This window comes from Lagenorhynchus albirostris, chromosome 12 (assembly GCF_949774975.1).
Source record: "Lagenorhynchus albirostris chromosome 12, mLagAlb1.1, whole genome shotgun sequence".
Classification (NCBI taxonomy): domain Eukaryota; kingdom Metazoa; phylum Chordata; class Mammalia; order Artiodactyla; family Delphinidae; genus Lagenorhynchus; species Lagenorhynchus albirostris.
The window spans coordinates 13,653,587-13,676,572 of record NC_083106.1 but is presented as its reverse complement, the minus strand read 5'-3'; the positions used below and the strand labels follow the sequence as shown (position 1 = coordinate 13,676,572).

Below are 22,986 nucleotides of genomic sequence, written 5' to 3'. Positions count from 1 at the left end.
GGAAGGAAAGACCACGCTATTATTCTGGGTTTTAAGATTTAATCTCAAAATAACATCAGGGCAGGGACTCCCCTGGCAATCCAATGGTTAAGACTCTGTGCTCCCAATGCAGGGGGCACGGGTTCGATCCCTGGTTAGGGAACTAAGATCCCACATGCTGCATGGCGTGGCCAAAAATAAATAAAATATATAATAATAATAGGGCAATCAGACATTTCATAACATTGAAAAAGGTTTTTTTAAAAAAATTTTCTTTTACTAAACAGATAAAAGAAAAACTCTTTTCAATATTTACGCTAACATGAATACGTGCCTTTGAGTCATAAAGGAAGATGTGGCTTAAAACTTGAACCCTACTTAAAAGGGAAGATATTAAATTAAACAGGATTTGGAAAATGAGTTAAATTCCTGCTTATTTCATGGCAAAGACAAAGTGTTTTGCACTTTTTCAGGGCCAGGAAAGAAAGTGTCACTAAGAGCCTCACAAATGGGGCAAAATGGGGCAAAATTGGCTTGTCCCCCTTTCAAATGTGATTACTTGGCTTATTTCCTATTAAAATAACTGGATCCAGCCTTGGGACTAAATTGCACATTGCATATATATTTTATTTCATAATTTGGTTTTCATATCAATGTAAATAGAGATTTTTTTGAAAAGGCTTTTTACTTTCATAAGGCCGATTTGAAAAAAGGAGCAAAATACCACTTTTCAAAATACATTCTCATCAGCAAGGAAACAATACTTTGAGCCCATCAGTAATGGAGATTACCTTATTGTTAAAGCTCTTCCACTCATCCACTGCATCTTCCAGTATCTTCTCCTGGTCCTGGGCCACAGCGCGGAGCCGTGTCCAGCGCTGCCAGACAGCCGTCATCGACCTGCTTATGGTTGCTTTGCTGGTGCCATTTCCGGTTCTTTCCAGTTCTGAAGCTTTACCCTCTAAGGCCACAATTTTCTCATGAAAAGAGTTAACTACTGACACTAAAGCCTGGGTGGGCAGAGGAACAGAGGTTGAGGGGAGAGAAGGTTTTTCTCAAAATCTCTATGGATTTTGGTAAAGCCTAAAATTATCCGCAAAAGGAAATGTTCCTACATATGTTTATTTTCCTCTGGTAATTCTTACTTTTACATTTAATTTGTAATTGAGTTAGGCTTGGCTTTTTTAAAAGAGGTAAGGCGGATACTTATTTATTACAAACAAACATTTACGTGCTGCTTGAGATGACATTCTCCCATTTTTAAAAACTAGCAAAAATATAAGTGAATGGAATTTGATATTTAAGTATGTCACATTCTACCTTATTTTGCTGTGATATGAGTGAGACTCAGCTATTAATTTTTGAATTTTAATTGAACTAATGTAAGTTACACCAGAAAGTATTTACTGAAATCTATTGTATCACATCTTATCAGAAGCAAATTGCTCTGAATGTGTCTTTTTAAACCTAGTTATGCATTTCTAACGGGAATCCTAAAAAGATGACAGAATTTAATTAAGTTAAAACTGCTAAGAAATGTGGTTAAATGTATCCTTTTTGTGTTTAAAAAGCCGAGGTGGAAATGAAGATTTATTGACTTATTTCTGGAACTATCATATTGCAAAGACCCATTACAGTTACAATGAAAGAATATTAAAAAAAAACAACAAAGCTAACCTTGTGTTCTGACAATTTTTCTTCTGCTTCATGACTGGAAGAAGTCTTCAATAAAGAAAACTCAGACAGTTTCTTTTCTGCATCATTCATCAATTCAATAACCTCTTCCCTTGCCTTCTGGTAATCCTGCCACTGAGCTGCACATCTTGAAAAAATCCAACACACATCAATAAGCAACTTCAAATCACACATCTCTGTGCAGAGCTCTAATGTCAATATGTCTAGTGATACTTAAGAGAAGAGAATGAACGATAATGTATATCATTAATATATTCCTATTTTCCATGTGAAAATCCATTTCACTAGAATATAAAGAACAAAACAAATCCAATACCTCTGCAAGAGATCTAATTGGACGTATGACTCCTGTATTGTCCCCTGGCTTTTCTCTTCCAGGGAGGCCATTTTCTGTGCTAAGTCCTCTTTTCCACTTGGCTTGATGAGTGGGTCCAGGTTGGCTACTAGGCCTTGGAGCTCCTCCAGATTGCTGTGGAACTGATCCTGTGTACTAAAAAATTCCATGTGGTTTTTGAGACTTTCCTCTGCACTCCCAACATCTAGGCCGTTGCCTGTCAGCTGTAATATTTCGTGAGCGTCGTCAAGCCAGTCATTAGCTGCTTGAAACACTTGATAGTACCTTTGACACTGACTATACATCTGAGTCAAGGTAGCCTGAAAAACAGCAATTTTAAACATAATCAACTCTCTTTTGCAATGTGTTTGCCAAAAATAAATTTATGCTTTCCATTTCTTTTCCAGTCTTCAGTCACATGGATGTATGTGTATAAATGAATTGATAAGCTGGTAAATTTTTTTTGGTGCAATCCATTATTATCCTTTACTTTCCCTTCTGTTCTTCTTGTTATAAGTTTATTATTGCAGTTAAAATAAATAAACAAGGTCACAGATGGAATAGAAATTTATGATGGCTCTGAAATGTCCTCTCTTTAAAGAAAAAATATAATGCTTACTAATATGTGGCAGAATGAATAGTCACCAAAGTGAAATAATGACTCATTTAGGTAGGAGTATAATAATACCAGTAGGAATGTAAACTGCTATAGCCACTGTGGAAAACAGCATGGAAGTTCCTCAAGAAATTAACTGCCAATATGATCCAGCAATCTCACTTCTGGGTATTTATCCAAAGAAAACAAAATCATTATCTGGAAGAGATATCTGTACTCTCATGTTCATAGCAGTGTTATTCACAATAGTCAAGGTATGGAGACAACCTAAGTGTCCATCCACAGATGAAAGAATTAAAAAAAAATACACACCTTGGAATATTATTCAGCCTTAAAAAAGAAGGAAATCCTGTCATTTCCCAAAACACGGACAAACCTGGAGGATATTACTCTAAGTGAAATAAGCCAGACAGAAAAAGACAAATATCACATGGTCTCACAAATATATGGACTCTAAAAAAAAATAATAAAGAAAAAGCTGAAATCATAGAAACTTAGAGTAGAAAACTGGTTGCCAGGGGCTGCAGGGTGAACAAAATAGAGAGGTTGGTAAAATGGTGCAAACTTTTTGGGAATTCCTGGTGGTCCAGGGGTTAAGATTCCATGATCTCACTGCTGAGGGCCCAGGTTCAATCCCTGGTTGGGGAACTAAAATCCCACAAGCTGTGCGGTGCAGCCAAAAAAAAAAAAAAAATGGTGCAAACTTTTAGTTTTAAGTTGAATGAGGTCTGGGGAATCTAACATGTAACATGGTGACTGTAGCTGATAACAGTGTAACGTATACTTGAAATTTGCTTAACAAGCAGAAATTAAATGTTTTCACCAAAAAAACAAAAAACAGATAAAGATAAATATGTGATGTGATGGATGTGTTAACTTGTTAACTGACTTGAAGAAGGAATTCTTTCACAATGTGTACATATATCAAACCATTACATTGTACACTTTAAATATCTTACCATTTTCTTTGTCAATTATCCCTCAATAAAGCTGGAGGGAAAAAAAGGGAGTGTAATAACACCAAACTTCCAAAACGGCATTTACCAGACCAAATAGTGATTTCTGGTAGTGAAACAGTAGCCTATAAGTCTTGCATAGAGACTACGATAGAAAAGTTGAAGATTGGAAAGCTGACCCCTGTGCAATGAAGTCCATTCAGATCCAGAAGGAAAGGAAACACTCTAATTGGCCATCAGTGGTTGGACAAGACAAGCCATTACTGTCAAGCAAAGATGCAGAGAAGTGGTAGAGAAAGTACATGTAAGATTAGCACTTAATGAGGAAAGAACGAGGATGGCAAAACAAAGAATCAGTGGTGGAGGTTAGAAATGCCACCAGAACCGCGACCTTCAGTTATTTGGGCCAAGACAATAAATAAGACTACCAATCACAAGATGGCAGAAGTAGGGACACCTTAGCAGATTCAAGATTTTGGTTCAAAAATCATAAAATTGGGCTTCCCTGGTGGCGCAGTGGTTGAGAGTCCGCCTGCCTGTGCAGGGGACACGGGTTCGTGCCCCGGTCCAGGAAGATCCCACATGCCGCGGAGTGGCTGGGCCCGTGAGCCATGGCCGCTGAGCCTGTGCGTCTGGAGCCTGTGCTCCACAGCGGGAGAGGCCACAACAGTGAGAGGCCCGCGTACAGCAAAAAAAAAAAAAAAAAAAAAAATCATCAAATCAACAGAAGCAGGCTTACATGACAGATGTTTTTCAAGAATGAAAATTCCAGGTAACTTCTGTTTCGATTCTTCACTCTGGGTTAAATACTCCATCTCTATCCCTACAGCTATAGGGACATAGTTTTTTGAAAAAAATTTAACAGTGGCCTGAACCAACATGAAAAGGTAAAAATATACTAAATAGACTCTAGTTTAAGAAGTCAGAATTTTACATGATGAAGTTTACTAAGATTTTAACCACAGGTTAAGATTTTTTTTTAAATTGTATTATTTAGTGTTAACCTTAATCTATGTGAAAAATAAAGTTAAATGATAGCTAAGAGTCATCTGGGGATACCTCTACATCAGACCCTGCACTAAGAATATAAATCTGAAGAGGGAGATATTATTATCCCTCTCCCACAGAGAAAACTGAGACGTACGGGATGCAGGTAATTCGCTCAAGGTCATATAACTGAGATTAAAATCCAGGTGTGCTTTACTCCAAAGCTACAGTTACTATATCATCCTAAGGAAGGCTGTCCTTAACTTAAACGGCTGGTTGAAATCCCATAGAATCAGAGGGACAGATGTGGAGAAAAAGGGTCAAGGGATTAAAGTAAGTACACCTCTGGGCACTGTTGTATCTCTCTTATTTTTGAATTGCACAGAGCCCCAGAACAAGTCACAATTAGGAGGCTAACCTGGGAAGTTCTGAGCATGCTCTCATTTCTTTGTTATCTTCAAGTCATGATGGATATTCTAGTCTCGCTTCTGTTGTGCTTCAGGGAAGCCAGAGAAGAGGAAGCACTCCTGCCTGAGGAAGGGGTGGAGAGATGGGGCAACTGATGGGAGACCCCGCAAGAAAGCCTGGCTCAGCACTGTCAGGACTGCATCATCCGTCTGCCTCTCTCCATCTGGAGACTCTGCATCCAGGACTAAGCTTAGAAATGCCAGGTTTCACATTGTTTTTAAAAAAGCATCACTACTTATTCATTGCTAATGAATGAATTTTATGATTAATTCCTCACATATGGTATTAATTATACTAGTGCTATCATTTATTATCTCTCCTAAAGGAGAAGGATAACTGAGGTGTTCCTGTATTAAAACCAAAGTCAAGTGAACATGAAAACCACATGAAATGAATACCATGAGGATAAACAATAAAAGCACCTTTTTAAGTCACAACTGAAGATGATTCCATGTAGTAGTCAAAAAAAGAAACATTTAAGGAAGCAATTCTAAACAAAAAATCGAAACCAAAGAAATTTCTCACACCTATTTACAAAGAAGCAAAGTGGAAAAAAGAAAGGGGAAGCCCTGTGGTACCGACCTGTCTGGTGCGGAGAGCTTCCTGCAGGGCCCCGTCCAGCTCGGAGAGCTCAGCTAGCGTGTGCTGTAGGTCGGCAGAGATCAGCTCCTTGGCCCTCGTGAATTTCTCCTTCTCCTTGTTACTCAGAGCATTCATTATCCTCAGGCTGGACTGCACCTCTTCCTGATGGATTTGGACCTTTCTGATCTCCTCCTGGACGTCCCGCAAGTTCAGGTCCAGGCACAGTGGCCCACTCAGCGCTGTCTCCACGCTCCGCAGCCAGTCCAGGGAGCGGCTCAGCTCCGTCTGGAAGTCTCTGCTCTGCACCATGCGGCTCTCACACTCCGTCACCGTCACGCCAATGGCGGAAGTCAGCAGTTTTAACTCCTCCTGCCAGGCTTGGATCTGATGCTTGGCTTTCTCGTAAGCTGAGGGATCAAGATGCGGAACAAGATCTTCGAGATGCACAGTCACTCGTTTTAGAAGAATTCCTGAATCCTGGAGGCTTCCCGCCAGGGAGTGATACACTTTGAGCTTCTCCTCTGCAGGAAGCGTCTCCTCGTTCACCTTGGCCTGCTCTGTTCTCACAACCTCTAGTTGTTTGTCTAGCTGGTGGCTCATCTTTTCATGCTCTTGATAAGCACTGGTGGTGTCTTCTAATAAGCTCACCCTTTGTTCTGTCTGTCGCTTCAGCCTGTGGTACAGGGTGACGAGATGCAGCATCCGGTCTGGTTGCCATGGCTGCCCTGTGCTGCGAAAACTTTCTTTCTTCTGGTTCAGTTCATCCACTGCTTCTGCAAGGGCTGCCACCTCTCCCCCAAGAGCTCGACAACCATCCTGAAGACACAGGGCCTCTTCAACACTCAGGTCGCTGGGGACTTGGCTCACCTTGGAGAACTGGTCTTCGAGATCACACAGAGACTGGGTTGTCAACTCGATCAAGGAATCATATTCTTTCCGAGCCAGAATTGCTTCCTGGACTTTATAGAACTTGTCTTTAGCCAAGTCGACAATTACATTGAACTGCAGGGGCAGTGCATTTAGCTTTTCGTTGAGGTAGGAATGATCGACTTCATTCAGCGTCGGCAGTATGGCCTGTCCAGTTCTCTGCAGCGTAAGTAGGAGATTTTCATATTCTGGAGATTGTTCAAGAATGTGTTGGTATTTGGCCAGTTGTGTATGCAGCTCAGCACTCTCATTCATTAGGTTGATTTCGGGAAAGGTAACAATATCTGCGTGTTTTAGCCAGTGACAAGCTTTATCAAAATCTTCCTTAAAATGCTTCCTAGAAACCAAATTTTTCTCTAGTTCTTGTAGCCGATGGCTGCACTTTTGTAAAACGGTGTCATAGACACTCTGCAATTCCTGAAGCTTCCCCAGCACCTCGCTCTTTTCCTGCTCTGTGACTCCTTTCATTAACTCGCGGCCCTGAGCCCAAAGTCCAGTGACTTCATTCTGGTAAGTCTTGAGGCTGGCTTGTGCGCTCTTACATGTTTTCACTTGTTTGCTCACGTCATCCGGTAACAGGCAGATATGTTCACGGAACATTATCTTGCGCTCATGTTGCTGAATTTGGCTGGTCGCCTGGAACACCGCCATGAGAAACTGGGTTTTCTCGGACAAAGCCTTGTTTAAGTACTTTCGTCTCTGGCCCACTAAGTCGCTGAGACTGTTCACATGCCTTTGGGCATCAGAGAGTACCTTCTGGATTATCTGCCTCTCATTGAGGCCAAGATCAGCCATCACCCTATCAGCATCCTTCGTGAGTGATTTCAGGAGCATCTGTTTGGCCTCCAGTTCGCTGCAAATGGCAAGGTGATCCATGAGAAGGTTCTGAGCCATGTCAGGCGGGGGGCTCTGCTTAAGAGCCTCAGCAATGTTGGGTCGTTGCTCTTCCGCCCAGTCCATCAGCTCCTGAAATCTGGACCGGACCACACTTAACTCCTCCAGGTTGGTAACAGACACTTGGATTTTCCTTTCAACAAGGTCCTCAAGCTGAAACCAGCGTTGTTCAAGGTGACTCGTCTGTTCTTTGACTAATTCTTTGTCATCCACGTTCAGATGGTCTATCAAATTCTGCTTTTTCTCTTTCAGATCGTCAATAGCCTGCTTTCTCTCCTGCAATGCCAGTGCCAACTTCTTCAAAGCTTCTAGGTGGATGGCTGTACTCTCTGCATCAGATCTATATGTATATATTAAAAGACATAAAATCAAGTTAACTTTAGTTAATACCTGTGTTTGTTCACATCATGTTAAAGTGCATATCACCATCTTCTTTCTTAGCTTAGAGTGGTTCAAGTCATGGCTTATCAACAGAGATGCTACAATTATTATGGAATGGAGACCCATATATTTCCATAGCGGAAGTTGAACCAAGATAGTTTGCCCAGATAACTTCTTCTAGCTAAGGCTGCCCTCCCATCACATCTGAGGTGTACTTTTTAGCTTCTTCCTCTGACTCTCAGCAACTGACGAGGATCTGCATATTCACAAGTTCCCCTGATGATCTGTGGAAACACTAAATATTGAGAAACACTGATCTACTGCATTCTTGAAAGGCACGTGGAGAAATTAAGTGATCTGTGATTTACGTGCTTTACTGTGAGAAGAAGCTCCCGTAGACAATCCAGTGCTAGACGGTCTACCATGTGTAAGAAACAACCGACGGCTCTAACAGCTGCTTATGCGTGGAACTTAGATATTTTCTGTTTATCATTAGAAACCTTTAGAAATAACTGCGAAATGCAAAGGATTCTCATCCCTTTGACTACAAAACACATATGAGAAAATTCCATCTTAGAGTCTTTTTCACTTACAAAACGATTAGTTCTCAAGTATGAGGAAGAGTGTTGGGAGGCCATATGATGAGTTCTGTTCGGGACATATTAGATCTGAGGTGATTGTGGGTTAGCCAGACGGAGGTGCCTATTGTCCGTCTGAAATATGGGTTTTTGCTGATATTGGATTTACCCCAAAGATTAGTAAAATGCTGAGCGTCAAGAAAAAGTAAACAAATCAGAAAGCAGTGTACCTCCTCCAAAACAGAAACACCCCAAAACCAAAAACCCTACGATTTAATGAGTTAACTACAGCTAGAATAATGTTTTCAGTTTTAATTGCTACAAATTGATAAATCTGGGCAGAAGAAGTACAGGTTTTAATAATTAGTGATCAGAGCATAGAAGGATTTCCATATGATGACTCAATGTATGTGGGAGAGAGGGAATCCTTTTCAAAGAAAAAGTTAACAGGGGTTCAATTGCTATAAAATCAAATAAGACACTCATTAATTGAATTTAGATTGTTCACTAAGTTCTAGAATACCACAAGTACAAGACAAAACTAGACTGAATTACATAGAATGTGTTACTTTACAGAATTGACAAGAAACCCATGGAACTATAGATTCAAGAAGGATTCATGTCCTGAAATCATAGATGATAGTCCCATAACTGGTAATTAAAACTAGGAATATTCTTGGGATATTCTTTGAACTCACAGTGTAACAGCTTTGAAATATTCCTTGAGGTCGCAGGTAGAAATGGTGCTGTTTTCAAATATTTTCCTCTTACTCACCTGCTTCAGTTAATATTGAGCAAGGAAAATCATGATTATGGATACAGATGACACCATATTCTTCATAATGTTTTATCAAATTTATAATGATAGAAAATGTTTAAAATGTAAGAAAGACATTTTTGATTTTTATAGAAATTAAGAAGTTTCTGGCTTAGCATTTTGGTGACCCACTGGAGAACTGCTGTTACCTGGCTAAGTTATCCCATTCTGTAGTAAATTTTTCTAAGAACACTTCGACGACATTCATGCAGTTGTGGTAATCTCGTGTTCTCTGGAAATCCTCTTCCCTTTGCAAGCACAGATTGTTGGACTGAAGGCACAGATCCAGCCACTGGTCGTTTAAGTGACTTATTTCCTTGTGTTCAGGAGACTCCTGCTTCTTGGTTAACTCATCCACCTTCTCTGTAATAGTGGTCACTGATGACTGTTTGCACTGTAGTTTCTTAACAAAATCCTAAAGGATAACAACAATAAAATAATGTTGAATAACCCCCCCCAAATAAATACAGATTGAGACATAGATACAATACCTCTGAATACTTTTGTAATTGAAGAATGTATAGTGAGGGACAAAGAGAAAATCTAAAATCATCATACTTCCTTATGAACAAATTTCCAAGTGTTTAAGAATCAGAGGGTACTGTGGTATTTTCTTGTGTTACTTTGAAAAGTATAAGGAAAAACTGATAAATGTGAAACAGTATTATAGCCACTAAGGAAAAAGTTAATATTTTATCTTAAAGTGCATCCTTAGTTTTCTAAAAATTTTTAAAGTTCATGCTTTTGAGAATAAAATCTAATTTATATTCTTTCCATTCTTCTTTCTGCATATGCAAACAATAGCCCAGTAGAAAATAAAAATGGCTGATTGTCACAGAGAAAAAATAAATGTTAAACTTTGTTAAAAATCTGGTACAGGGCTTCCCTGGTGGTGCAGTGGTTAAGAATACGCCTGCCAATGCAGGGGACACGGGTTCGAGCCCTGGTCAGGGAAGACCCCACATGCTGCGGAGCAACTAAGCCCGTGTGCCACAACTACTTGAACCTGCGCTCTAGAGCCCGTGAGCCACAACTACTGGGCCCGCGTGCCACAACTACTGAAGCCCACGCGCCTAAAGCCCGTGCTCTGCAACAAGAGAAGCCACCGCAGTGAGAAGCCCGTGCACCGCAACGAAGAGTAGCCCCCGGGTGCCGCAACTAGAGAAAGCCCGCGTGCAGCAATAAAAACCCAACACAGCCAAAAATAAAATTAATTAATTTTTATAAAAAAGAATTCTTTAAAAAAAAAATCTGGTACAACTTCCAATCAAGTTAATATACTTATAATAATTTTCTATTATATTTTAAATTATATAAATATTTTATTACATTTTAAATCAGTTGTATGTTAATGTTTTATACATTAAATATATATTTAATAAATTGATAAATCCTACAGCTTTAGCAATATTGTGATGAAAAGCTAATGAATAATAAGGCTTCATGTTTGTTTAATGGCAGAGTCTTCTGGTTCTGCTAGCTAAACCACAGTTCTTTATTCAGAAATAAGCTACAGAGTGAATGTCCTTCAATGCAAGTGGCCAACTGCAGCTCCAAGAAAATAGCTGAATGTTCACTTGCTGAGGTATATTTTTCTGGCACCAAATGAAAGTTGTTCTATCTCATTCCTTAAGTAACTATGTGTAAGGATTGATTGACACACACCCGTCCTGGTCTCCTCTAGCTCCCCTGGAGGCACGTTAATTCCTACCTTTACTTGAGACGCCATGTTCTGTGCGATATTTAGCTCCAGTTCTGAGTGCCTCCTCTTCATATTCTGCAGCTGCTGATTGGCATCCTGGAGGTAAATCCACAGCTCAGCCTTCATGTGCTTGATCTCTTCCCAGCCCTGAGTTAGGTTCTGTGCCTGGGCGAGCCTTCGTTCAATCTGGAGGAAACACAGAGGCAAAAGTTAGCAGCAATGGACAGAATCATTTATGTTCCATGAATCAGCCTGTCCACGTACACAGGCCAACACACGTATGCGCACGCACACACACACACACACACACACACACACACACACACGAGTGATAAATCCAAAAAGAATTATTTGCTTCAAGAAAAACAGATTTTATATTTAGGTTTTCTAAAGACTTCAAATGTCTAAGACTTATGCCATGTGATTTCAATCAATACTGTGAAGGTCTAGAAGTTTTAACAATTTATTAGGTCAGAAGCTGCCCTAATGGTTTTTCACATTGGGCATTTCAGTGGATACATCTGTTTGACTGAGTCATCAATTTGGTCTTGGGGTTAACTAGAAAAGACTTATATTGTTCTCTAGTGCATAGTTGCTGATACTTCTTATAGAACACTGAGTTATTAACATTTTGGATATATGTTTAGATCTGCTTCACTGGTTTTTGAAATCATATAACTTATTTCGATAAATCATTTCTGTAAAAAGAAATATAGGAGCTATATCATCTTTCTTAAGGATTTAAATACAGACTTGCTTTGGTAATGTAATAAAACATAAAAGTAAAAATACATACATTAGTTTAATTCTTTTCATATCTATATTATAATTATTTAATTATATTAATTTCTTCATTATTTTTTCCTTTAGATCATTTTACTATTCTGGAATATTTAATCAGTTAAATAACAAAACCAAGTCTTTTTTTTTTTTTTAATCCGAACATGTTCTGTTCCAGAGTTTAAGGCAGCAGCGGCAAACACACAGCCTCTGTGGCGCCATCTGTCTGCTGCAGGCAGGTACTGCTAACTCATCACAACACTGTCCAAAGGGCCCAGATACAGCTTCAGAATTCTTCTCAACACCACTCAGCCACTGCCAATGAATTAGAAGGGTCATGACAGATGTTTGCCATCCTAATAGGAAGGGTCAGGAGGCCCTTTCACACTAAATATGACCGAAAGAAAACAATGGAAAAGGAGAAAAGAAAAAAAATGAGTGAAAAAATAGGAAAAGAGAAAGAGAGAATGGTAATTGAGGAGAAAAGAGAAGAGGAAAGAGGTGCGAATGTTTAGCAGTTCAATGGGACTAAATATTTCACTTCCAATTCAGTGGCATCAGTATTAGCGTGTGCCTACTTTTCTGTGACTTAGTTGAAATTCAATACATATTTATTATAATGCTTGTAGGAGCATTGTAGCAAGAATACTCCAAGAAGAAAAATTTTTTCACATCTAACATTCAAGCAAGAGAATATAGTCAGATATATCCAATGTCATTTTTTAACTTTTACCATTTGTTCTGTTTGTTGAATGTCTTTTGCTGTGGTTTTCACTGAAGAGCTTGACAAGTCACACATGGTACAAAGGAGATCTAAGTAGGTCCTTGCCTGTTCCTGCAAAGCTCTAAAGTGTTTGACCTGAAAAAAAAAGAAGAAAAAAAAAAACCTGTCAGAGTGAAAGAGACATGCTATATTTAGATAGCAAATATTTGTACCATTTGTGGTATTTTGTTGACATTTCAAAAATAACCTTGCTATGCTCAGTATTTTCACCATTGTTGTAAATGACATATATTAGTTACTCAAAAGAAAGCTTTCCAAACGCACTGGCAGGGAACCATTCGTCCACCAGCTGTTTCTTGCTCTAATTAGCCTGTATGGTCTGGGAAAGGGGAACAACCAAGAAACTTCCACAGTTTTTCCAGATTCTCTGTTCACATTCTAGCTTGTTTTCTTCTCTTTTCTTTTCTTTTTTTTTTTTAATATTTATTTTTGGCTGCATCGGGTCTTCTTTGCGGCATGCGGGATCTTTTATTGCGGCGCACGGGCTTCTCTCTAGTTGTGGTGTACGGGCTCAGCAGTTGTGGCACACGGGTTCCAGAGAGCGTGGGCTTCTGTAGTTGTAGCGTGCGGGCTCCAGAGCCTGTAGTTGAAGCACACAGGCTCTCTAGTTGTGGCGCATGGGCTTAGTTGCCGTGCGGCATGTGGGATCCTAGTTCCCCAACCTGGGACGGAACTGGCAGCCCCAGTTGTCAGGCTACTGCAGGAGTTAGATGAGAAGTGATGATGGCCTGATGGAGGGCGATGGGTGGTAGAGGTGGTGAGAAGTGGTTTTCGCTTACTCCATCTTTGTGATTAATTGGGAAAGAGGTATTGACTGCAAGTTGTATGGGATAAAGTTGATCTACAGAAACAGCAGGTGATCTTCCAAAATCATAGCGAATAATGGAGCCTAACTTTTTGACTCATCTCAGTATATTTCCTCTAAGCTGTGTGGGTTGCCTAGACACATCATTCTCACATAAATGTAACAAATACAGATCAACTTCCCATTAAGTAGAAAGTAGCACCTAAACTTTTATCCCTTGCACAGACTGACTGGTGTTTCACTTCCAATTAGTATCATTAGCCATTAACCAAAACCATCCCATCAGGTACCCATGGCTCAGAGAAAGTTATCTGTCCCAAACAGCCTTTGGAAATGAGAAGAGAATGAGATATCTGAATTTTTATTTTATAAATATATTTACTTTAAAAAAATGATTTATTTTAAAATGTGTACAGTTGTCCTGGTTCCAAAAGCATTGGGAGCAGCTTGTTGACTGTCAATGACAAAACAGTTATGAAAGATTTTTGCTAAAAATCAATTTCAAGGGCAAATCTGATAGTACTTTTTCTCATTCCCCCAAATTCACATCATGCCTTATGAAAACAAGTGACATTCTTAATGGAATCAAATCAGTCTGTCATTGGCTAATGGTAGTGAGGACCATATTATCATTACATATGTATTGAGCATTTACCATGTGGGAGGGATACACGACGCACCCTGGGACCCTGACCAAATTCAACTGCAGCCCATCAAAGCCGGCCCAGAGTCTGACACCCTGTCAGTAGTGGAATTCTCCAGTGACACATCCAAGCGAACTAATGACCCAGGACCTGCTCGACTTTACATGAAAGCAGTACTTGCCAAAGGAAAGACTGATCAAAACAAAGCAAAACAAAAAGAAACAACAAAAAACCTCCTCCCCTTCAGAACAACTGAGGTCCAGGTGTTTCCAATACCTCTAATTCCCTTCTCTGTTGCTTCCAAAAGGGGGCAGCCCATTCTGAGAAGCAGTGTGGAAAGGGGCAGAAAGTAAAACAATGAACCATGCAGTCACTGAATCTGGGCCCCAAGAAGGATCAGCATCCTCCTGCAACCACAGCTAATGCGGGTGCTGTAGGAAATTTCCTGTTCTAGCGAAAGGTCGTTGGGATTAATGTTATTCTCCCCCTCGCTTTTACTTCTTTTTTGGGGAACAAAAGAGAAGAATCAAGCTTTGGTCTGCATTGTTCTGAATAAAGTACATTGGAAACAAACAGCCACAAGACAATGAATGACCCAAGAAAGCTCACAGTCTAATGAAAAAGCAGAATACAGACAATCTTTATTTCATTTCTTGATTCAAGGAGAGCCATGTTTGATTTGTCCATATTCTATTTTTTTTTTTTTTTTTTTTTGTGGTACGCAGGCCTCTAACCGCCGCGGCCTCTCCCGTTGCGGAGCACAGGCTCCGGACGCACAGGCTCAGCGGCCATGGCTCACGGGCCCAGCCACTCCGCGGCATGTGGGATCTTCCCGGACTGGGGCACGACCCAGTGTCCCCTGCATTGGCAGGTGGACTCTCAACCACTGCGCCACCAGGGAAGCCCCATATTCTATTTTTTATAAGGTGTAATACATGCACTTCTGTGAGCCATTTCATGACTTAAATAATGTAAATCATTTAAGCCAGAAAGTATACTTTGGGGGACATATTAATTGCACATATTCTCTAAGCGGACTAAATGAACAAACATTATTTTAATATCAGTTTGAGGTAAAAAAATTGAATTTTTACATTACTTCCTATCTGGCAGCAACCTTTACAACTAAATTCCTTTAAAATATATTCTTTGCACTACATAGAAAAATTGCTTAGTACAAAAAATTTAGAAACATCCCTCAAATATTCTGATGAAGTATCAGCAGCAACATTTTAAGCACGTAGATGTCAAATTAATATACCATAGGTTCCTTTCACGTGATAACAATAATTCATTCAGCATTCACTCAATAATTATTTAATAAGCACCTCGTTTTGTGCCAAAAAATGCAGGAGAGGCTAATTTTGCTTTTCTGTTTACAAATCACGTACACTGCGGTACAACATTTGAATTTCTTCATAACTTTCAGAAGGAAGCATACTTATAATCACTTTACCTATTAGAACACTGAGGCTCAGAGAAATTCAGTGATTTACCCATGGTCACCCTGTTGAGCAGGTACTGGAATCGATCTTCTGGCTACAGTGCTCATGCCCTATTTATTCTACCAGATTGACCTCAGTTGTGCGTCCGTCTTCCTGGTTAGAATGCGGACTTAACTGGAATCAAGCTCAGACCTTACTTATACCTTTATATCTCCAGCAACCAGCACAATTTGGCACATAATAGGTACTTAACATGTTTTCATCAAATGAATCACAGCGTAACATAAACTTGCAGGAATCACAATCTACCTGCTTAACGGCTTCTGCCCTGCTGAGAGGGGGATGTGCGCTTGGCTTTAAATCGGGCTGGACTGCAGAAAGCCAGGCCTGGCACTGCTGCAGGGTGTCTTGTCGACTAACGTGCTTCTGAAGTTCATGTTCCAGACTCTGGTACACCTGAGACAGAACAATCATGCTGCGGTCGTGAGAGCTGTTTTATATCTCTAAAAAGATCACTGCAAGCAAATGAAACAAGTCCACTTTCAATGGATCCCTCTCCCCACCATGCCCCCCAAAACCAGATACATATCTACGGAGTCTGCGTATGTTCCAAAATGTTGCAAAGCACATGGGCTATGCCCCAGTTTATAACTTCTCAACACACACATTACAACATAATATCCTGATCATGGAAAGACAAGGTGGGCAGGGTGAATGTAACGCTAGAAATGTGTTAGAATACATAAAATCTTTGGACGAAATTGGTCAAACATAAATCAAAAGTTTTTGCAGCTTTCCCCCATGGTATAAATACTGTCCTTTTCATTTAAACTAGAAACTAAAAGTAAAAATAAAATGCCGGCTCATGAAAAGATAACCAATATTTCTCTAACTGAAAAGCTTCTGTTTTAGGGTAGAGTAAATTGGAACTAAATTATAACACAGGGGAGGGGAGAGTTTGATGCCCTCATTTCTTCTTAGAAGTTACATTCCAGGACAACACTAATCTAGAATAACCCAAACATTTTCTAATGCATCTATTCAATTACTTAATCCTCAACCAGCCAAGCAATTTCCATTTTATCCACAAAGACATGTTGAGAAGCTATTATGTGTTTCCTTGAAATCAAGGTGAAATATACCTATGACGTTTTCTGAGCAAGCTCTTCATCAAAAACAAAAGAAAGAAAAAAAGACTATGAGGTTAGACTGGCTTTTCTTTCCTTATTGAGACAACAGAAGCAGTAATTGAATTCTGCTTTTCTCTGTCATCTATTAAATTAATCATTTTTATCTGATATTAGGACTATCCCTTATTTATTTTTATTCCAAGCAGAACCAAAAAGAAAAAAGGTATTTTGCTTTAACATTTTTGCAAAGTTTAATTATAAGATTCTGACTCTGTTCTTAGAATTTCATCTACTTTTTAAAAGTTTATTTTTAAAATATGTTTGTCTTTCGAACATTTACTAATTAAAAAAGAAATTAAGCTGTGTCCCTAATGCACAGAAAAAGCCTGCTACAAAGACAGTGCTAAGAAATCTCTGTTGAGTGAGTGAACAAATGAGCTCACCAAAAGCTCCATGCTACTGTTTTTCTTGTCTCACCCCCTTTATCATCATCTGCAATTATTTGTTATTCTTTTATCCCTCTTTTTTATTAACTTTTTTTTTTTTTTTTTTGCCGTATGCGGGCCTCTCACTGTTGTGGCCTCTCCCGTTGCGGAGCACAGGCTCCGGACGCGCAGGCTCAGCGGCCATGGCTCACGGGCCCAGCCGCTCCGCAGCATGTGGGATCTTCCCGGATCGGGGCACGAACCCGTGTCCCCTGCATCGGCAGGCGGACTCTCAACCACTGTGCCACCAGGGAAGCCTGTTTATTAACTTTTTGAAGGTGGATTTTCCAAGTCTAGGGATCAACTAATGTCACCCAGCATTTTTTTTATTATCGTGATGAACACAGATAATTCTCCCCATGTCACTTGTATTTCTCCAGTTCTTACTAAATAGCCCAGTAACAAAAATAGATGGACCCTACTCAGTGTCATTTATAAATTCCAGAATAATAAAGAGTAATCCACTAATTTTACTTAATTGTTGTTAAAAGGGTGATTCTTATTTATCTTAGACTTATATCTATAACATTAAGGATTCCATTTTATTGGAGGGATACCCACTGAAGTATACCTTGAAATTGGTGCTTACTTCTTTTCTCAATTTCTATATGAATACATAAAAATACTGAATTAGAGTAGAACCTGGGCTGCATAGAGTTAAAAAGAAATAATTATTGTGTGACTTACAGAATAAACTTATTCTGATGTAACAGAATAAATGGCAAATAAGAAAGAAGTATTATTGACGGTGTGCAAATAAAAACAAACAAAATTAAAAATTTTTTCCATCATCAATTCATGGAATAAAGGGATTGAGTAAAACCACATGTCTGAAATTCACCACTTCATCACATCAATCAAATATATGATATGTTAGTTCTATGTTCACATAGAGACTATGAAATCTATCCTCTTATTTTCTGTCTGGAAAAACACCAAAACGATCCCAAAGACCGAAGCACAAAAACTATTTTTAAAAACCTCCAGTTTGCACAGTTTTTCTCCTTAATTCTTCATCATTCTAGAATGTTCCAGTGGTACTCACCCTCTGGGCTGTACTGCAGATGGCTGAGTAACTATCCTTTGTGCCCTGCAGATGAGCGTGTACATTTTGTTTAAGTTTCGCTTGGAGGTGGTCTGCACACTGGCTGATCAAATTGTCACCTTTAATTTTAAGGTTGTTCAAACGGTCTTCAAAACCAGCAATTTCTTCCATCATTGCCTACAAAAAATGAAACAAGTACTGAGTTCTCATTCCAGTGTTAGTCTTTAAATAATCTATTCATCAAACAGAAAGTTAAAGATCAATCATTTCACTGTTTAAAATGTCTTTAAAAGAGTTTTGCAATTTGTCTTGGTTACCATATCAACAAATGAAAAAAGAAGTATATTTTCAGAGATACTCCAATGGGAAAAGTTAATGAATTTAATGGATTAAGTTACATACGAATAATGAAGTAACCTTTAAGTGATTTCATGAGGCTGATCTCAGTTAGAGATCTGCTCCATGGTATTATTACCAGCAAAAAGGATGTTAATACATTTTTCATCTCTATAAATTATAATTCTGGTATAATTTATATCTAAAATAATCTAATTACAACTTAATCTAATCTACTAATGTCTAATTTATCTAATATGATATCTAATTTATGTAATAATCGAATGTCTAAATTATGTAAGATCTAATTTAAATCTAATAATACTTATATTGATAAAAATAACCTTTATCACTTACCATTTATTAAGCACCTGCTATAGTGAAGGGACTATATATAAGCCCGGATAAATGTGTATTATTACTATTGTTTTACAGATGAGGAGATTGAAGCACAGAGATGTTATAAAACATGTTCAAGGGACTTCCCTGGTGGCACAGTGGTTAAGAATCCACCTGCCAATGCAGGGGACACAGGTTCGGGCCCTGGTCCGGGAAGTTCCCACATGCCGTGGAGTAACTAAGCCCGTGCGCCACAACTACTGAGCCTGCACTCTAGAGCCCGCGAGCCACAACTACTGAAGCCTGTGCACCTAGAGCCTGTGCTCCGCAACAAGAGAAGCCACTTCAATGAGAAGCCCGTGCACCTCAATGAAGAATAGCCCCTGCTCACCACAACTAGAAAAAGCCCGTGCCCAGCAACGAAGACCCAATGCAGCCGAAAAGAAAAGAAAAACCACGTTCAAGGTTTCACAAGTAGTAAATGGCACAGCCCCCAGCTTTGGGCCCGTCTCTGCCCGATTCCAGTTCACACACACCACTATGCCCACCTGTGTTCTCTAGTGAGCTTTCTCACAAGATCACTTAGAGAGCAGGAACCAACTTTTTCAAATCAGGTTCTAATTTCCTTACAATGCTAATGACAAGTGACATTCCAACACAAAGTTTCCTGGGCTGACACATCAATACATCTAAGGGAAACCAGGTGATCCTTCAGCAGCCCAGGGTCCACCACTTTTTTTCCAGTGGTGCTGGGTTAACAGTTATTATATACGCCATATTGAAAAGAAACATTTTATCTTCGAGCTGGAATGGAACCACTACATCATGAGGTTACTGAGGGTATTTTCTCAGTGCCAAATAGACTATATCATGTAGTTACTTTTCTGTTGGTATTTGCTAAATAAAATCTTCTCCTATAGGAATCCTGAAGCCCAGAATGGTTAACTGGTCTTCCTAAGACACACTACTAGATATTTACCATGTCACGACTAAAAATCAGTTTCCCATTAAGCTCACCGAAATTGCTCCATAAAATTGTGACTGTATGACATCTGTCACCTGGCACATATAATTACTAAAAATACATATTAATAAATAAACTAACACCACATATCAGTACAGTACTTTATGGTTTACAAGATACTTTCACATACATTATCTCCCGTGATGAGGCTGGTGTCATTATCACCCTTAACAGAGGAGAAAAGGAGGCACAGAGAGGCTAAGTCCCCCCAGTTAGGAAGAAGACAGTCTGGCTAGAACCCAGACTCTTTGACTACTATTTTTGTATCCTATCTTTGGCTATACTTTTCTAAAATAAAGATAATTTCTCTTTGATAAATTACTCCCTAAAGATTATATTCTGCAATGAAAAACTATTGGCTGGGAAAAATGCTACAATATGTTCAGAAGGTGAATGCCAAGATTCAGCTGTTGTTAGTCACTTAAATATTAAATTGAACTGTTCTCAATTATCAGTCATTCTTGAGACTCAGACCTGATTCTTTAGGTGCAGTCATCACGACCCAGAGAGGTGCATGCGTGCGCTCACACACACACGCACGCACATACACACGGCACACCTGCTAAAGCCACCCTGTATTCTTCAGCTCCTTAAAGCTCAGGCATACCTTGTGGCGGGCCAGTTGCTGGGTAACCGTCTCTAGACTGCTTGTCTCCATGAGGTCGGGTGCCACTAACCTTCCTGACATCTGCAGCAGACACTTTTCCACTTCTTGGAGCTCACCGTTGTAATCTTCGTGGTCTCTGACTTTCACCTCGAGACGGCAAACATGCTCCTGTGAAGCCAGGTGTCCGTTAGAAGTGACTTTCAAGCCAAAAATCTACTCAAAACTTTCATAATTTTAAAAGCCCAGGAAAACTCATAGGGTAGGTAGAGTTACACACAACAGAAACTTACAAGGAACGGAAAAAAAAAGATACAACACGACCCACAAAGTCGTTTCGCCATTTAAAACACCCATCTGAATAAAAGGAAAAATATTGACCCATACCACGCCTTAAAATTTTCTGACAGATAAAAAGGAGTCAGGACCCCCTTTGTGGCAAATACACACATTTGTATTGAATTTCTGATCACTCCTTACTTTTCCTGCACTGCAGAGGTTCTGGTAATCACTTTGAAGTTGATCTATTTTGTCCTTTAAAGTAACATCCTGCACCAGCTCCAGGAGGGCTTCCCCTTTTTCTCTCACTGATTTTACTGATGGTTCATGGGACAACACCGTTTGTTGAAGTGACTTGAATTACAAAGAAAAAACAACAAGAGCCAGCTCATCTATGTGATCAAGGCGAATATATACATATACGTTGGCATGTATAAGTTTATCTACTTCAAATAAAGATCTGACATATACTTTAAAAATTAATAAGTATAAAGCAATAAAGAGAGAATGCCTTTTTATGGCTAATACAGTTTTTCAATACAGAGTAAAAGTAAGACATCAAATAGCCCTTCACATGCTCAGAGAGAAGTATGGAAAAGAATTACATTCGGCTAAATTTAACATGGTTCATATTGCTGGCTTCTAGCTCATTCCTTTCGGCAGAGAAGTAAACCTTAATTCTCTACGAAGGGAGCGAGGTGCTATCTTTTGATTTTGACTCGTGAAATCAATAGCAGCTTGAGCTGGATGTGAAGTCTGGGAGACAAATTCCAGTTGCAACGTTGCTATGATGGCCTAAAAGTGCTATTTAAATATATCAAGAACTCAGAGGGAACTAAAAAAGCAGCAGCAGTGTGGTTCTTATGTAACACCTTCAAAGACACACTGTCAGGCTAGGCAGAAGAACCAAGGACAGGAATAGACACACTGGCTGGAGTAGGAAAAAGCTGCTGACAGGAAAAGCCTCGAGGCAAAGCCATCACACTGTAATTCTTAAAGAATATCGCTCAACAATTTGGGTCAAATTTAGAAAACAGACTATTCCATGTATAAGCTTCAATAACCGTTTCACAGATTTGAGCATGTGCAATATTTATATCTACAGCATGTATAGTGATATCCACATCACCATTTATTCTTTCAAAAATTAATTTCTAAGACGTTTAACTACAGTTGGTTAACTAGAATTTATTTTCTTAGAAATACGATGTCTCATTTTGAATCTACCACAGGTCAGTTTATAGGCCTTCTGTACCAAAAGATGAAGGAAAGACTCTACCAAAAAGATAAAATCTGTAGGTGTGAGATCCTAATGCCAAGAAGGGTTTTCTGGAGGATCCACATACCTGGATCACACTGTCAGAATAGATCTCCATTTACTGATACAACCTTTGAATATCAGACAAATACAATTCCTGAATGGAAAGATAAGTCTGAAAAGTAGTGTTTCCAGCCAAATAAATCCATACCACTCCCCACCAGCAGAATAGGCACATTAGGACTTTTTCTAGCACTCACTAAGGGTGACACAAACCAGGAATCACGTCCCACCAGTTCAGTCCTACATGACGTCCTCGTGCATCTGTCAGTTAGTAACAACACACTACCTTGTATTTAGATAGTTGAGCTTTTTTCTCATATAATTCCATTTTGGGTTCTTCAGGAATGTATAGGATTTCTCGGTACTCTGCTATCCACTGAGTTAGTGCTTTGTATTTATCTGAGAATTCCTTTGTCAAATGAAGGCCTTTTTCCAGAGTCATGTGCTCCTTCCGGACAGTGCTGGTCAGTTCCTTCAACTGTTCCACGTGGTCATGGATCTCTTTTCTTAACGTCTCTGCCTCACCATCTTCCAAGTATGTAAGAGCTCTCTCTCCTTTCTCTCGGGCTGATTTGAGCAAACTCTGGCCTTTCTCCATGTCTTTTAGCAAACCCTGAGAAAGAGTGGGAAGCAAATACAAACAAACAAATGAATAAACAAATAAATGCAAATAACTTAGCATTATTTCTTTCCTTTTAAAGAACAGCCTTTCAAGTCCCATTCTTGAGTCTACTGATTTCTCCTTAAAATATGTTTTTTGAAGTTTATAACCAGATTTGGTCTGCCAGCAATCAGGAATCTTCTTTACTTCCAATATAGGTCTTTTAAAGTCTTGATCAGCATATCATTTCCAAATCAGAGACTTAAGGAAGAACCTGATGTTTCTCTTGTCCTTAACAGTGCTCCTATAGATCTGAGTTAAAATTCTATTAACGCACAGTGCCATGTATTTGAGATAATTTTTTTCTTTTAATATTTAGTGTCAAACTGGAACTTAGTTAAGAATTTCGTGCGTAGCCATGTGTAAGACATTGAAATGACTTCACAAC

General features: G+C 39.3%; 1 protein-coding gene across 1 annotated transcript in view; it reads right to left on the bottom strand.

Moving 5' to 3' along the window:
• The window catches only part of SYNE1 (spectrin repeat containing nuclear envelope protein 1), a 456,320-nt gene that overhangs the window by 190,974 nt on the left and 242,360 nt on the right, over positions 1-22,986 (bottom strand). The window contains exons 68-79 of the mRNA XM_060168000.1: positions 22,224-22,550; positions 20,818-20,970; positions 20,341-20,508; positions 18,035-18,211; positions 15,684-15,830; positions 12,430-12,555; positions 10,926-11,102; positions 9,364-9,629; positions 5,618-7,778; positions 1,991-2,328; positions 1,657-1,801; positions 771-989 (exon numbers count right to left, since the gene is read on the bottom strand). Of these exons, the coding sequence (XP_060023983.1) occupies positions 771-989; positions 1,657-1,801; positions 1,991-2,328; positions 5,618-7,778; positions 9,364-9,629; positions 10,926-11,102; positions 12,430-12,555; positions 15,684-15,830; positions 18,035-18,211; positions 20,341-20,508; positions 20,818-20,970; positions 22,224-22,550 (4,404 nt within the window). The remainder of the gene's footprint in view (positions 1-770; positions 990-1,656; positions 1,802-1,990; positions 2,329-5,617; positions 7,779-9,363; positions 9,630-10,925; positions 11,103-12,429; positions 12,556-15,683; positions 15,831-18,034; positions 18,212-20,340; positions 20,509-20,817; positions 20,971-22,223; positions 22,551-22,986) is intronic.